Raw genomic sequence first — 13317 nt, forward strand, 5'->3', positions numbered from 1 at the left:
TAAGGATACAGCATTGCTGTGAGCTGTGGTGTAGGTCGAAGATGCAGCTCAGATCTGGCGTTGCTGTGGCTGTGGTGTAGGTCGGTGGCTACAGCTCTGATTAGACCCCCTAGCCCGGGAGCCTCTACATGCCTCGGCTGAGGCCCTAAAAAAAAAAAAAAAAAAAAAAAAAAGCAAAAAAGAAATATTTGAGACACAAAAGACAAGAGAAGGAGGAGAACAGTTGGTATTTTATTTGGATGTATTACATCCGAAGATGTGTGAGACATCCCCCATAGTTGTTTTGTTTTTTTCTCCATATTGAACTATCTCCATGCTGCTGTATGAGACTGTCTTATGCAGCAACTTTGGAACCAGGTTTAGGGGAACTGATGCTGTTGGGACCCAGACCTGATAGCTATATCCTGCTTTGTCTTTACATAAGCAAGGTCAAGTAGAAGCCCAGAAGTGAATTAGATTGCAGACTGACCAAGAATTTTGCAAGTCAGTTTTTTAAAAAACCATTTACAAGGCACAGTAGAAAATACTGGAAAACCTGGAAAAGGAAAATGTGAATCTAATCCCAGCTGTGCCACAGATTAGCGTGACCTCGGCAGCAAGTTTATACTCTGCATCTTTGTTTCTGTTAACAATGGGTTTGAACTCCTCAAGGACTTCAAAGGTAACCGCTGGCTCAACTGTTTTCTAATTCTTTCTTAGATCCTGCAGTAACTGTACTAAGCTAATTTTTCTAAGCTTTCCTTGTTCAGGGTTAACTTGCTGTCAAAGCAGAAAAAAGGAAGAAGATTTGGGAATACCACAGGACTTGAATTCAGGGTTCCAATACGAGTTTTGGTTTTAAGCGGCTGTGTGATCTTGGGAAATCCCTCTATCTACTGTCTCTTAACTCTGTTTCACATTCAGTTAAACCGGAAGGGTTTTTATTTTATTTATTTATTTATTCAGTCTTTTTTTTCTAGGGCCGCACCCTGGGCATATGGAGGTTCCCAGGCTAGGGGTCTAATCGGAGCTGTTGCCACTGGCTTACACCACAGCCACAGTAACATGGGATCTGAGCCGCTTCTGCAACCTACACCACAACTCATGGCAACGCCAGATCCTTAACCCACTGAGCGAGGCCAGGGGTAGAGCCCACAACCTCATGGTTCCTAGTCGGATTCGTTAACCACTGAGCTACAACAGGAACTCCCTAAAACACTGATTTTTGATTTCAGTCTTGAAGATTCTAAATACTCAGCCATCCATAGAACAGTCAAGCTTTCCAGGTGATTGGAATGTGATTTGATTTGGTGCAGCCAGGATTGAGGATCACTGCAAAAACCAGGGGACCTTGATGTCCTGGCATTCAAGACGAAGCTCCTAAAAAGACTAGTAACTGTCCTTTCTCTGTCACAGACTTGAAGATCAAACAAAATAAAATGGATCAAAGCACTTTGTGATGTGTAAATGCCCAGTAATTATTAAAGCAGATGTTATTAAAGGGGTTTAGCTATTGTTATTAAGCAAACAGAAGGAATTAGCATTAGTATATTAATTCCATTGATGGGATTCTAATCTTTTCAGATAAAATTCACTTGAAGTCTCTCAAAGCAGTCGAGGAACCACTTCCCCAATTAGTATGTGGCCATTTACTTCTGCAGAAACTCCAAGTGCTGCTCTGTGGCCCAGAGAGGGCTTAATAGTGATGTGTGGCCTCAGTGATTATTCTTAATAAACACAATTCTTCCAAGTTTTCCGTAGCATAGATCATCACCACAAATCATCCTGACATGCTTGTTTATCCCTTTGTACTACAGCTTGTAAGTGCCCTAAACTGGGTCAAACTAGCCAAATGTTTGTGTAATGGGGAGAAAAATCGACTGTTTTAAAATTTTATCCTATTCCGTCAGGAATTCCTACTTAAGCTTTGTTTAACATACTGTCCTTTAAGAACTTAATTTTATGTGGTATCTCCAGTGGTTGTCTTTCTTTTATTGTTATTATAATTATATATATATATATATATTTGCTTTTTAGGGCTGCACCCAGGGCATATGGAGGTTCCCAGGCTAGGGGTCTAATCGGAGCTGCAGCTGCCAGCCTATGCCACTGCCACAGCAACACTAGATCCGAGCCACGTATATGACCTACACCACAGCTCATGGCAACACTGGATCTTTAACCCACTGATCGAGGCCAGGGATCGAACCTGCAAACTGATGGTTTGCAGTTGGATTGTTTCCACTGTGCCACGACAGGAACTCCACCAGGGGTTGTCTTTCTTAGGTATTTTCTTTTTATGTCTGTTCAACTATTCCACTAGAAGTGGCTGTGACCATTGCAGTTTTGGTGGTAAATGCTTTTGCTTTTCCCAGTAGTGTTAGAGTGAGTCACACCTTGGCTTCTGAAACTGGCCTCCTGTGGTCTATCTAGACTGAGCAGAGGTGTATTTCACATGTACTTGCAGGCTTATTTTTCGTGAACTTGAAGGCTGCCTGTGTGGCTGTGTCTGGTGGCATCGGATGCAGCTCTGTGTCCGGAGACCACACTTGCTGCCTTGGAGCCACTCTTTAGCATTGAGCTTGAGGGACACACACTCAGAGCACCTATGGTGACAGGCTCCAGGGAGGGTCATCACTGCAGGTGTTACTCCACCCTCTGACCTGTCATGGCTGTGGCCTCCACGTAACATCTCCCCGCTCACCAGGAAACACATCTTGGCACAACAAAAGGAAAGTCTGGAATCTTTTCAGTATCTGTATTTTATTTTATTTTTTTTTTGGTGAATGATTTCTGACATTTCCCTCCATTCCCATTTAAATCTGGGAATTATCTCTAAATGGAGGAATGCTTCTTTCCTTAGAATCCCTTCAAATGATGAAGATCTATTAAGAACTAGGTACTTACTGATTAAGTGAATAATAAAGTTCAATGAAGAGCTAGTTTTTTTTGGAGTTAGAGCCAGTAGACTGTTGCACATGCTTTTCTACTCATAAGCATATTAACACAGTTGATGAAAAAATTTAACTGTAAGTCATAACTATAACTATAGCTATAACTACAGATATAGTTAAAAATGGTAGGTTGACAAACTAGGGACTGTAGGCTGCATGATTTTTACATTTTTTAAAAGGTTGTAAAAAAAATACCAAGAATATGCATGAGAAACCATATGGCACACCAGGCCTCAAACATTTACTATATGCATCTTTGTAGAAAACGTTTGCTGACCCCAGAACCATGTGGAAAGGACCAGTACTAGAGCTCACTCATTTTTTGCTATCCCTAAGCAGCACATTGTCTTGTGCTGGGAAGCCAGGGCTGGCATAGTTTTTTTTGAGGGGGAGGCGCTCTTTAGGGCCGCATCCGTGGCATATGGAGGTTGCCAGGCTAGGGGTCCAGTCAGAGATACAGCTGTTGGCCTATGCCACAGCCGTAGTAACATCAGATCTGAGCCATGTCTGTGACCTACACCGCAGCTCACAGCAACGCCGGATCCTCAACCCACTGAGGGAGGCCAGGGATCGAATCCATATCCTCATGGATCCTAGCTAGGTTCGTTAACCACTGAGCCACGACAGAAACTCCTGGGGTTGGTATATTGAACAAAGACCTGCTGAAAGGTGGGGGGGGGGGCACAAGTCAGGGCTGGCAGGTGGCTGGCTCACCATCTGAACTCCTACTTTGGGGTAGTATAACCCATTGGGTCATTTTGATTGAAGGCACAGTTGCAATACACCCACATAAAGGAAGTAGAATCACAAAATTTATTACTTACAGGTCCCAGAAGCTGGGAGATGGGGGCAGTGAGCTGGGGGAAGTCCTCTGTCCAGGGTCACAAGTGAGCGGCAGATAGAGGGGGTAGCAAGCACCTATTACTTACAAGGTCTTTGGGGCAGAGGTCACTAACTTTCCATGGGCTTAATTCTAAGAGGTTATTTGAAAGGGTGTCCAGGAAAAGCAAAGCAGGAACTGAAGGCAGGAATCCTAAAGTCAAGACCTTACCTAATTGTTCAGGCCCTGGGTGTGAGCAGGGTTATCATGCTGCAAAATGCCGAGGCCGAGGCAAGTCAGAAAAACGAGTTGTTTTTCTCATCACATTTTTTTTTTCCCCCCTTGGAGGCATTAATTTTCACTTATAAAATCAGTCTTCACAGCCAGTCTAAAAAGAGAAGGAGAAACCTCCTCTAGCAGAATCTGTAACAGAATTCTCTGCTCCCAGCCAGCTCTCTGAGGTAGCTGCTCTTGAACCAGAGCTGCCGCCCTCTGGCCCTTGCTTGTGCCGTTGCTCTCACCCACCTCGTCTGCTCCTCAGCCTCATCCCTGTCCACCAGTTGGCTGTACACCTTTTTTGACCTTGGCTTTCGGGTCAAATGATTTTTCCATTCTAATTGCTCTTGTGAATCTGCTTTGCTATGTGCCCTACTTTTCCCCTGCTTTCCCCTTCCGAGGCCCCTCTTCTGTCATCCTTTTTTCTACCTTCTCCCCCCAGATCTCGGCCCCGTTGAGGCAGCTGCAGCTCTGATTTGACCCCTAGCCTAGGAACTTCTATTTGCCATGGGTGCGACCCTAAAAACACACATAGATACAAAAAATTTTTTAGGGCTGCATTTGTGGCACTTCTCAGACTAGGGGTCAAATCAGAGCTGTAGTTGCCAGCCTACGCCACAGCAACTCAGGATTTGAGCCGCATCTGTGACCTACACCCACGGCTTGTGGCAAAGCTCAATCCTCAGCCCACTGAGTGAGGCCAGGAATCGAACCTACATCCTCTTGGACATTAGTCAGGTGTTCTTAACCCACGGAGCCACAACGCAGAAGAGAATATTTAGAGCTAAACTCTAGAACAATAAAAATTTCAAACTATCTCATGAGAATATTACTAAATTGAACAAATTAACCACTTGAATATTTGATTCCATTTTTTTTTTAAATTTTTTGCTATTTCTTGGGCCGCTCCCACGGCATATGGAGGTTCTCAGGCTAGGGGTTGAATCGGAGCTGCAGCCACCGGCCTACGCCAGAGCCACAGCAACGCTGGATCCGAGCCGCGTCTGCAACCTACACCACAGCTCACGGCAATGCCGGATCCTTAACCCACTGAGCAAGGGCAGGGACCGAACCCACAACCTCATGGTTCCTAGTCGGATTCGTTAACCACTGCGTCACGACGGGAACTCCTGATTCCATTTTTAACCTTCTCTTAAATATACGGTGTAAGGACCAAACTTCCAGGACTTCCCCCCCTCCCCCACCGCCCTGTGTGATTTACTCCTTCCCTGACCCACTATCTCATTTACTGATACATTATATTGTGTCCAACTGAGTCTGTAAACATTTAAGCTATGTAAATAAATGTAGTTTTTGGATTATAGTGCAAAAGATAACATCTTTTTTTTCCCCCCACACTCCTACTCCTTAGTAGAAATGGGGTTTGGTCTCTTTTCTGTTCCCCAGGTGCACGGGATGGTGGCTGCTGACTGGTGGGTGTGGTGTGGTCGAGAGTGATTCATGACTTTATTTATTGGAAGAGGCTTTGAGAGGTTTGTCACTCTGTTGCAACATATGCCTTTTAAAGAACTTCGCATGTGGGCATCTTTTGCCTTTCATTTCCTTTTTCCTTCTCACTCCTTGTCTACCTCTTTCCTCCGAGGTCCATCTCCAGGAGGACTACATCAAATATAAATTGGGAAAACCTCACCGGGACATGCTTGTCTTGAGGGAGACACCCCCAAGGGCACTGAGCTGCAAGTAGTAACTGTGGGGAGGTGGGAGTGTTCACTCCTCACCCCAGTGTGACTCCTGCTACAGGCACCACCCTCTGGTCTGTTCATTCACAACATATTTTCTGAGAGCCTTCTCTGTGCCACAATCACCACACTAGGTTCTGGGAACACAAATTGAGCCAAAAGGAAAACTGTTGCTACCCACATTTGAGGGAGGTAGCATCAATTACAAGTTCATATTAATAAATGTGTGATAGCAAATTAATATACAGGCTCTGAGACAAAGAGGAAGAGCCACAGTTATTAATAATGTTTAACTGCTAATAGTTCCGAGATATCTCTGGGGTGTGTCTATGTGTGTGTGTGCGCGCGCCCGTGTGTGTTTGTCTTGTCTCTCTCCCCCTTCTCTGTCTGTTTTTTGTCTTTCTTGTCATTTTAGAGCCGAATATGGAGGTTCCCAGGCTCAGGGTCTAATCGGAGCTGTAGCCGCCACCGGCCTTCACCACAGCCACGCCAGCTCCAAGCCCCGTCTGCGACCTATACCACAGCTCATGACTATGCCGGATCCTTAACCCACCAAACGATGTCAGGGATCGAACCTGCAACCTCATGGTTCCTAGTCGGGTTTGTTTCCACTGTGCCACAGTAGGAACTCCTCTTTTCTTTTCTATTTTTTTCTCTCTCTGTTAAGTGTGTCTGGAGAAGACAGCTAACAACACCGAGTCCTATCATCGTTAGGATGCTTTGTACTCACATCCTTTCTTTTTATTGTGGAATTCTTGGTCCCCCAAGGTAAATGTTATTATCTTCATTTTAAGTACAAATAACAGAGAAAGATAACATTGTCATTACTCAGGCTGTCATTGGGGAGGAGGGGTGAATAAATGAATGCTTGCATTATGGGAGTTTGGGGCAGCCATATGCCACAGGCTCCAATTTGAAACCATCGGATTTAGTGGCTGCTAATCCATTCAAATCAGTTTTTTTTTTCCTATCATTTTTTCACAGCAGTGAGAGAAAAATTTCCTCTTTTCTTGCAGAAGTCAGGACTGGATTTCAAAACCTGAAATGTACCCTCTCTGATGCCTGCGCGCCCATGAGTGGGTTGACAAATGCTGGGTTTCCCAAGATAGCTGTCACACACTTGGTTTCTAATTTCTGGATCTCTTCCTCCCAGAATTTATAAATCCTTCCGGAATACGTCCAGTCATCCTCTCTGAACTTTTGAGCTTTATCTGCTTTCCGAAAAGCCCCTAGATACAGGCCCGGCTATAGAGGCCAAGGCGGAGGGTCCAGCTCTAGGTGGGGGTAGGGGAGATCCCTGCGCCTGAGGTCTGGATCTGCTAGGTCGCTGGGCGTCAGCGTGCCCGCCAGCCCGCCACGCGCCAGCGTGCTTCCCAGTCCTGATTCCCCGCGCTGCTGCCAGCCAGTAGAAGGAGGAGCAGCGCTATTTTTAACCTCCCCGGCTGCAATCCCTTATATATATTTGCAGGAAGGAAATCAGTAAAGGATTAAGAAGGAAATGCTTGGACTAAGTTTTTCTCGAGAAGGACGGGGTTGGAATGGGGGGGGGGGTTATGTGAGATGTGGGGTGGTGGAAAAGGCAGATCGATTTCTCTGGCTGGTAGTTTCCTCCAAACCATTTTCGCCTGGAAGTCCCCATACTCTTCTTTCTTCCCCTCTGGCTAATCCCTCACTGCTAGCTTCCTCCCTCCCCCGCCCCCACCTCTGGAGGTGCCACCGTCACCTCTGATGCTGCCGGGGATGCTGCATCACTCTGCTGCTACCCCCCCCCCCCGCCCCCGCCGCTTTTCTTCCACAATATAGCATGCGCAGTGCGTCCCGTGCCAGGCAACAGCATCAGCATCAACATCAGGACGCGAAGCCGCGCTCGGGCGCGCTCTCGAGGGCGGGGCGCACGCCCGCGCCGCTCGCTCCCGCGCGCCGCCTCAGCATCCACAGCCCCAGCAGCAGCCCCCGCAGTCGCTGGAGCGGCCGCGCCCGCCGCAGGGAGGGAGGAGCATCTGGGGAGGCTCTAAGTTGACTGAGCGACTGGGACCCCCGGACTCTTCAGCGGCCTCCCCGGGAGGGGCTGCGAGGCGAGCAGGGGAGGGGGCGCCGCCCAGCCCCTAGCCTCGATCCCCAGTCCGCGGCCGCACCATGCGCGCTGAGCCGGCGTGACCGGCTCCGCCCGCAGCCTCCCCGCAGCCTAGCCCGGCGCTCTAGCTGGCCACACCGAGCGGCGCTCGGGAGCTATGAGCCATGAAGCCACCCGGCAACAGCTCCCCGCGGCCGCCCCAGGCGGGCTGCAGCCTTTCCCGAGCCTCCAGCGGCCCCCGCGGCGGCCCCGCCGGCCCGGCGCCCATCCGCGCCCTGGCCCGCGCGCCACCCTGCCGCCTGCTCCTCGTCCTTCTCCTGCTGCCTCCACTCGCCGCCTCATCCCGGCCCCGCGCCTGGGGGGCTGCTGCACCCAGCGGTGGGTATGGCCCCGGTGCCCGTTGCATTGCCTTGCCTATGGGGCCCTGCAGAGGAAAGCGAAGGGCACTCGGGTCCGTGCGCTCCGGACACGTCCAGGGCTCGGCCTTTCGGGAGCCTCCCTGCCTGTCCACCTCTCTCATTCCCAAACCCTTGTTCATTCCAGTTCACTTTTTGAAGTCCATTTCTGTTGCATTCACTAAATTTCTGTCGGTTCCACTGGAAGGATTTAGTGGATGCAGGGTCCCTAATTGATCTCTGTGCAACTTGGGGAAACCAGTGAATGGGAAATGCAGCGAGGGAGCAAGTTTTTGCTTGGGTGGTGGAGCTTGACCGTGACTGCGGGAGGATGTGATGATAATAGTCGTAGTGTGTTTCCTCGGATTGCCTAGTGGGTTTATTCACTGCTGGTGGAATTATAGGTGGGGGAGGGAAACTTTGGGGATATAAACCTTTGGCTTGAAATTTCTCAAAATACTTGTCATTATAATGAACAATTAAGATAATACAATGTTCAATACATTGATGATTGGAAATCAATGACAGCAGAAAGCTGGCCTTAGCAGGAAAATAAAAAGGAATTGGAAAGCTGCCAGCATGTGCATCCCTCTATGGCAAAGGATTTTTGCTCATCCTGAAGTTAAAAGAAAAAGGGAATTGCCCATTTTGTTAAATGACTCGTTTAACATTCTGTGTTCATGAATTCAGCACTCAAGTTATCTTAGGAGACTTCTTAGCTCTCAGGTGGGGTACTTCTAGTCAGAGTCCCATTGAGCTTCTGGAGATCAGAAGGGATGGAGATGAGGGTAAGAACTCCTGAGCATGTTCATTTAATGACCCTTCCTGCAGGTCATTCTCCCCCACCCCCATACTTAGAAGTATGAATTTGAGACTATACTTTAGAAATGAACATATGAAACATAAATCAAAATAAACAGTACATTATAGTCTCAGCCTTATTGGCTGTTAACCTGTCCAGGCCATTTCATTGTTGCAATAACTTGCTTTCCTGTGTGTCTCCTCCTTGCCTGCTGATAAGTAGAAAACTTCGTTTTTTGCAATTAATAAAAAAAAATGCCTTTTAGTATTTATAGAATATGTATGTCTTTTGTGTATATTTGTGACCCTCCTTCCCCCCCCCAGCTCCGCATTGGAATGAAACTGCAGAAAAAATTTTTGGAGTCCTGGCAGATGAAGACAACACATTGCAACAGAATAACAGCAGTAATATCAGTTACAGCAATGCAATGCAGAAAGAAATCACACTGCCTTCAAGACTCATCTATTACATCAACCAAGACTCGGAAAGCCCTTACCATGTTCTTGACACAAAAGCAAGACACCAGCAAAAACATAACAAGGTAGGCAGGGGGCTGGGTATGCAAAAGTAGCTGCCATGAAGAATTTTCCTTTGATTTGATTTTCTGCCAGATTCTGATTTCACAAATTTTACTGCAGCATTTTATTAGGAAACCAATTAATATTGTGATAGGAGAGAAACTGGAGGGAATTAACTTGGGATCTGCTGGGATAGGATTAGTTTGTCTTTTCTCTCTGACTCTAAACTGGAATTGGAATTTTCTTATGGCCTTATGAGTTTTACAGCTGAAATGTGGCCCATTTTTCCTTTAGGTGCATTGAATACTGAACAGTGGTTGAGTGAATATATTTATGGTCATGACTTTTAGCCTGTGAGGTTTTATGTAAGGGTGCAGTATTCTAACCTCCTCTGATGAAAACTGCTTTCAGTCTGTACCCAGAAGATTATTAGAAGAAGCTATTGGGCTGTAGATTCTCCCCATCAGTCTTTCCCTTAGAAATTGAGTGGTTAAGTTTAAACAGTCTTTTTAATTGGTCATAAGAAAAAACATTTTTTCTCCTGTTATATTTTCAGTAGGTAAACAATATGACATTTAAAAAGATTATGGTGAATATAAATAAATAATTTATATAATCTAGAAGCCAGTTTTGTTCAGCACAGCCCTTCAAGAGTTTATCTGCATTCATTGTGGGCAGTTACTTTACTTTCATTCAGAAAGTGTCACTGATTTTTAAAAATTCAATGAAAGACAAAGGTGCTTAATATCCAAAGAGTTTAAGGAACTTTTTTTTTCCTGCTTACTAGTCATTATTTGAGGTAATATTTTGGACCCCAAGCAAGATTTCCACAATGGATTATCAGTGCCTCTTTTCTTTATTAGGAGCAGAAAGCAGAGTCTGTGTGTCAGATAGTTTACTTTGGACTTGTCGTGAAGGAAGAAAACTTTACTCTTCTAGGTTCTTCTGGCTGGTCCGAGAATAAAACTGACATGAGATAAATTAACAGTGGAAAAATCAAATCTAATTTCATATATATACAGGGGAGGATGAGAGGCCTCGCGTATATGAGAGTTTCGGGGACAGAAAGGTAAAATGCGGCGTATATGCCATCCTGAGCTAAGGAATGGCAGAGGGGCCTGGAGCTTTTAAGGGCAGGGGCGCCATTCATAGGAGGATAGAAAGAGCAAGTGTTAGGTGATTTGATGTTTGTCCTGCCATGTAGATCGGACCACTTAGATAAAATTTCTCTCTGGTAATAACTCTTTCCTGGGAAAAACTCCCCAATTGAAATTCTTCTGGGTAGTTAAGGGAAAGGCAGTAGTTTCTCCTGAAGCTGCAGGGACTTGATTGTGCCTTTAGCTCAAAATAATCCTCATGCAAAAGTGGCACATTTTGAGGATGCTCGTTCTGAACCCCTGCAGTAACCTGTTCAGTCGAGAAGCGCAGTCATCATCCAAGCATCTAAAATTTAAGGAAAGGATCTATTTTTTTTTGCATCATTGTCTTTATTAGTTTTCTAAAATACAGGTAAGTGGTAACAGCCTTTAGTCCCATTTTACAAGTGGGAAGTTAGAAATTTAAGGCCTTCAGGTGACTTTCTCAAGATTGTGAAACACCTGATATAAAATTCAGGAGGCCTGACTATTTAATATTTACAGGTCAGGTTTCCGACAAAATGTGTATTGGATATTATTGGAAAAGTTACCTTTGCTTCGCAGCATTGTGAAGTGGCCAGTACTTTCCTTGGCTGAGAGGAAAGGGTCTCTGTTTTTATAGCCCTTTTCCCATCTGCTCCTGTGTAACTTAACAGGTTGATTCCTGGATCTTGTCTACCATTTGTCCTGCTAGGAGGAGTGGGTGGTGTCTTTAAGGAAGAAGAATTCAAGGTCCTCTTGAAAAAGGCATGGAGGCTCATTTTATGATTTTTCCTATTAATTAACAAGATCTTCTGTGGTTAAATGGCAAGTTCTCAAATTCCAGTGCCTTCGCACACGGCCCTGGAGGAAGGAAAAAAATGTCCTCAAAGCCTATTTTAACGAATGCGCACACCCTCTCGAGCTGAGACTTGAAAGAAACTTCAGTGGAACTTTTTTTTATAACTCAGGTATGGCTGTGGCTAACTCCTGTCTTCTAGTCTAACCTTTATGAGGCTTCTTTGTGTGGTGGGACTTGGTTTAACTATAGTTTATCTGAATTTGTGTGATAATAAAGTTGTTAAAACTTCACCCATCACTCATGAAGAGGAATAGCTTTCTCACTGTGGAGCACATACGTTGGAATGATTTTACCTCTCCACTTCCATCCCCCGTGGTGGTCAGGTTTCTTCTATCTTCCCAAAAAATGTCTACTCAGAAATTATATTTGAAAGTATTGTTCTCCTCTTCTTATTAGTTTGATTCTCATGCACAAAGTAGTATGCTAAAAATTCTGAGATCATGGCATTCTTGTGGCTCATTCCAGTTAAGTAAGGATCGGTGTTGTCACTGCTGTATCTCTGATCACTGCTGTGGCATAGGTTCAATCCCTGGCCTGGGAACTTCTGCATGCTGAGGGAATAGCCAAAAAAAAAAAAAAAGTAACAAAGATTCTGAGATCAGAGCTAAGGGGTACAAGGATGAACAAGATAAGATCTGTCTTCCAGGAGATGCATAAATGAGATAAGCCGGATTCTAAAAAGTGTTCTCATGTAGATAGAAGCAGTGTCCTTCCTCTCTGGTGGGTTCCCAGAAACTTCCCTTTGTGTTCTGTGATTTCTCTTGCACTTCTGATGTGAAGAAGCATCTCTTGAGCTAGTTGACAAAAAGTGTTCCATATGCTTTCTGCTCTTATCTTTGGTTGACTTGCCTAATAATACTGCTGATACTTGTCAATTCAGCTGCTTTCCAAATGTTTCAGTAAGAGAAAGTATAGAATTTCATTATTTTTGCTTTTGTAAAGGAAGTTTTGATTTAATATCTGTGTATTATGTACCTTTTTTTCTCCCCTGATTTCATTGCACTCAAGCACATTTTAAAGAATGCCTTAGAAATGCTGAGTCACTGTGCCATTCTCCTGGGTCCCTAGATTGGGGGTGGGGTGGGAGGTAAGAGGTGGAGAGAGAAGTTCCCAGATGTAGGTTGTAGGGCAGAGGTCCGTATTCATTTCATAAATATTCAGAGTTGATATCAGGCCTTAATACTTCACAGCTGTGAAAATTTCAATGTTTATGAACGCTTTCAAAACTGATGTTTAAAAGCAGACTGTGCAAAACGCCGCTGTAGTATCAGTGTTTCTGAAAACCTTAAAGTTTTTTTTGTTGAGAAGATTGTCGAGGGATCTTTTAATCTCCGTATGGGGTGATGTATAACTTATTGTCCAAACTGTGCCATTTTTGAGAGTAAAAGTGGGTATGCTTAATATTCATGCCGGGATGATTGGCATAAACCAAGATGGTTCAGAGCTCATTGGGAATATGGGCACCTCAGATCTAAACAGTTCTGTTCCTCAATTTTTGGCCTTTACCCCAATTCAAGTTTCTTTATACCCAGCTTTATTTTCTAATGGTGTATTGTAGTTTTTTTCTTACTAGCTAGAAGGTTAGTTTTTCACCATGTAGAAGTATCCGGGTCTGAAATGGAACAATTAGCTTTGCTTTGTTATCAAGATGTATCTTCTTCACTTGTAGAGGCTTTTACAAGTTTAAATAGAATTTTATCATTACTAGCCTTAAGCACTTTAGTCCCTGTTAGTTCGCTATATCGATAAAAGGAGCCATACATTTCAAAAGAAGGAGAAACAATTTGGATTCCTTCCTTCTTTCATTGAGAAGCCTAGGAGA

General features: G+C 44.8%; 1 protein-coding gene across 4 annotated transcripts in view; it reads left to right on the forward strand.

Moving 5' to 3' along the window:
* ADAM23 (ADAM metallopeptidase domain 23) overlaps window positions 1-13317 on the forward strand; it is a 213110-nt gene that overhangs the window by 15346 nt on the left and 184447 nt on the right. For 2 of the 4 annotated variants that reach the window (XM_047773329.1, XM_047773331.1), the window contains exons 1-2: window positions 7554-8181; window positions 9324-9541. In XM_047773329.1, the coding sequence (XP_047629285.1) occupies window positions 7968-8181; window positions 9324-9541 (432 nt within the window). In that variant the 5' untranslated portion in view covers window positions 7554-7967. Of the gene's footprint in view, window positions 1-7553; window positions 8182-9323; window positions 9542-13317 lie in introns of those variants that run through there. The other 2 variants (XM_047773330.1, XM_047773332.1) reach the window with 2 other exon arrangements.

This window comes from Phacochoerus africanus, chromosome 3, assembly GCF_016906955.1.
Source record: "Phacochoerus africanus isolate WHEZ1 chromosome 3, ROS_Pafr_v1, whole genome shotgun sequence".
NCBI classification, from domain to species: Eukaryota; Metazoa; Chordata; class Mammalia; order Artiodactyla; family Suidae; genus Phacochoerus; species Phacochoerus africanus.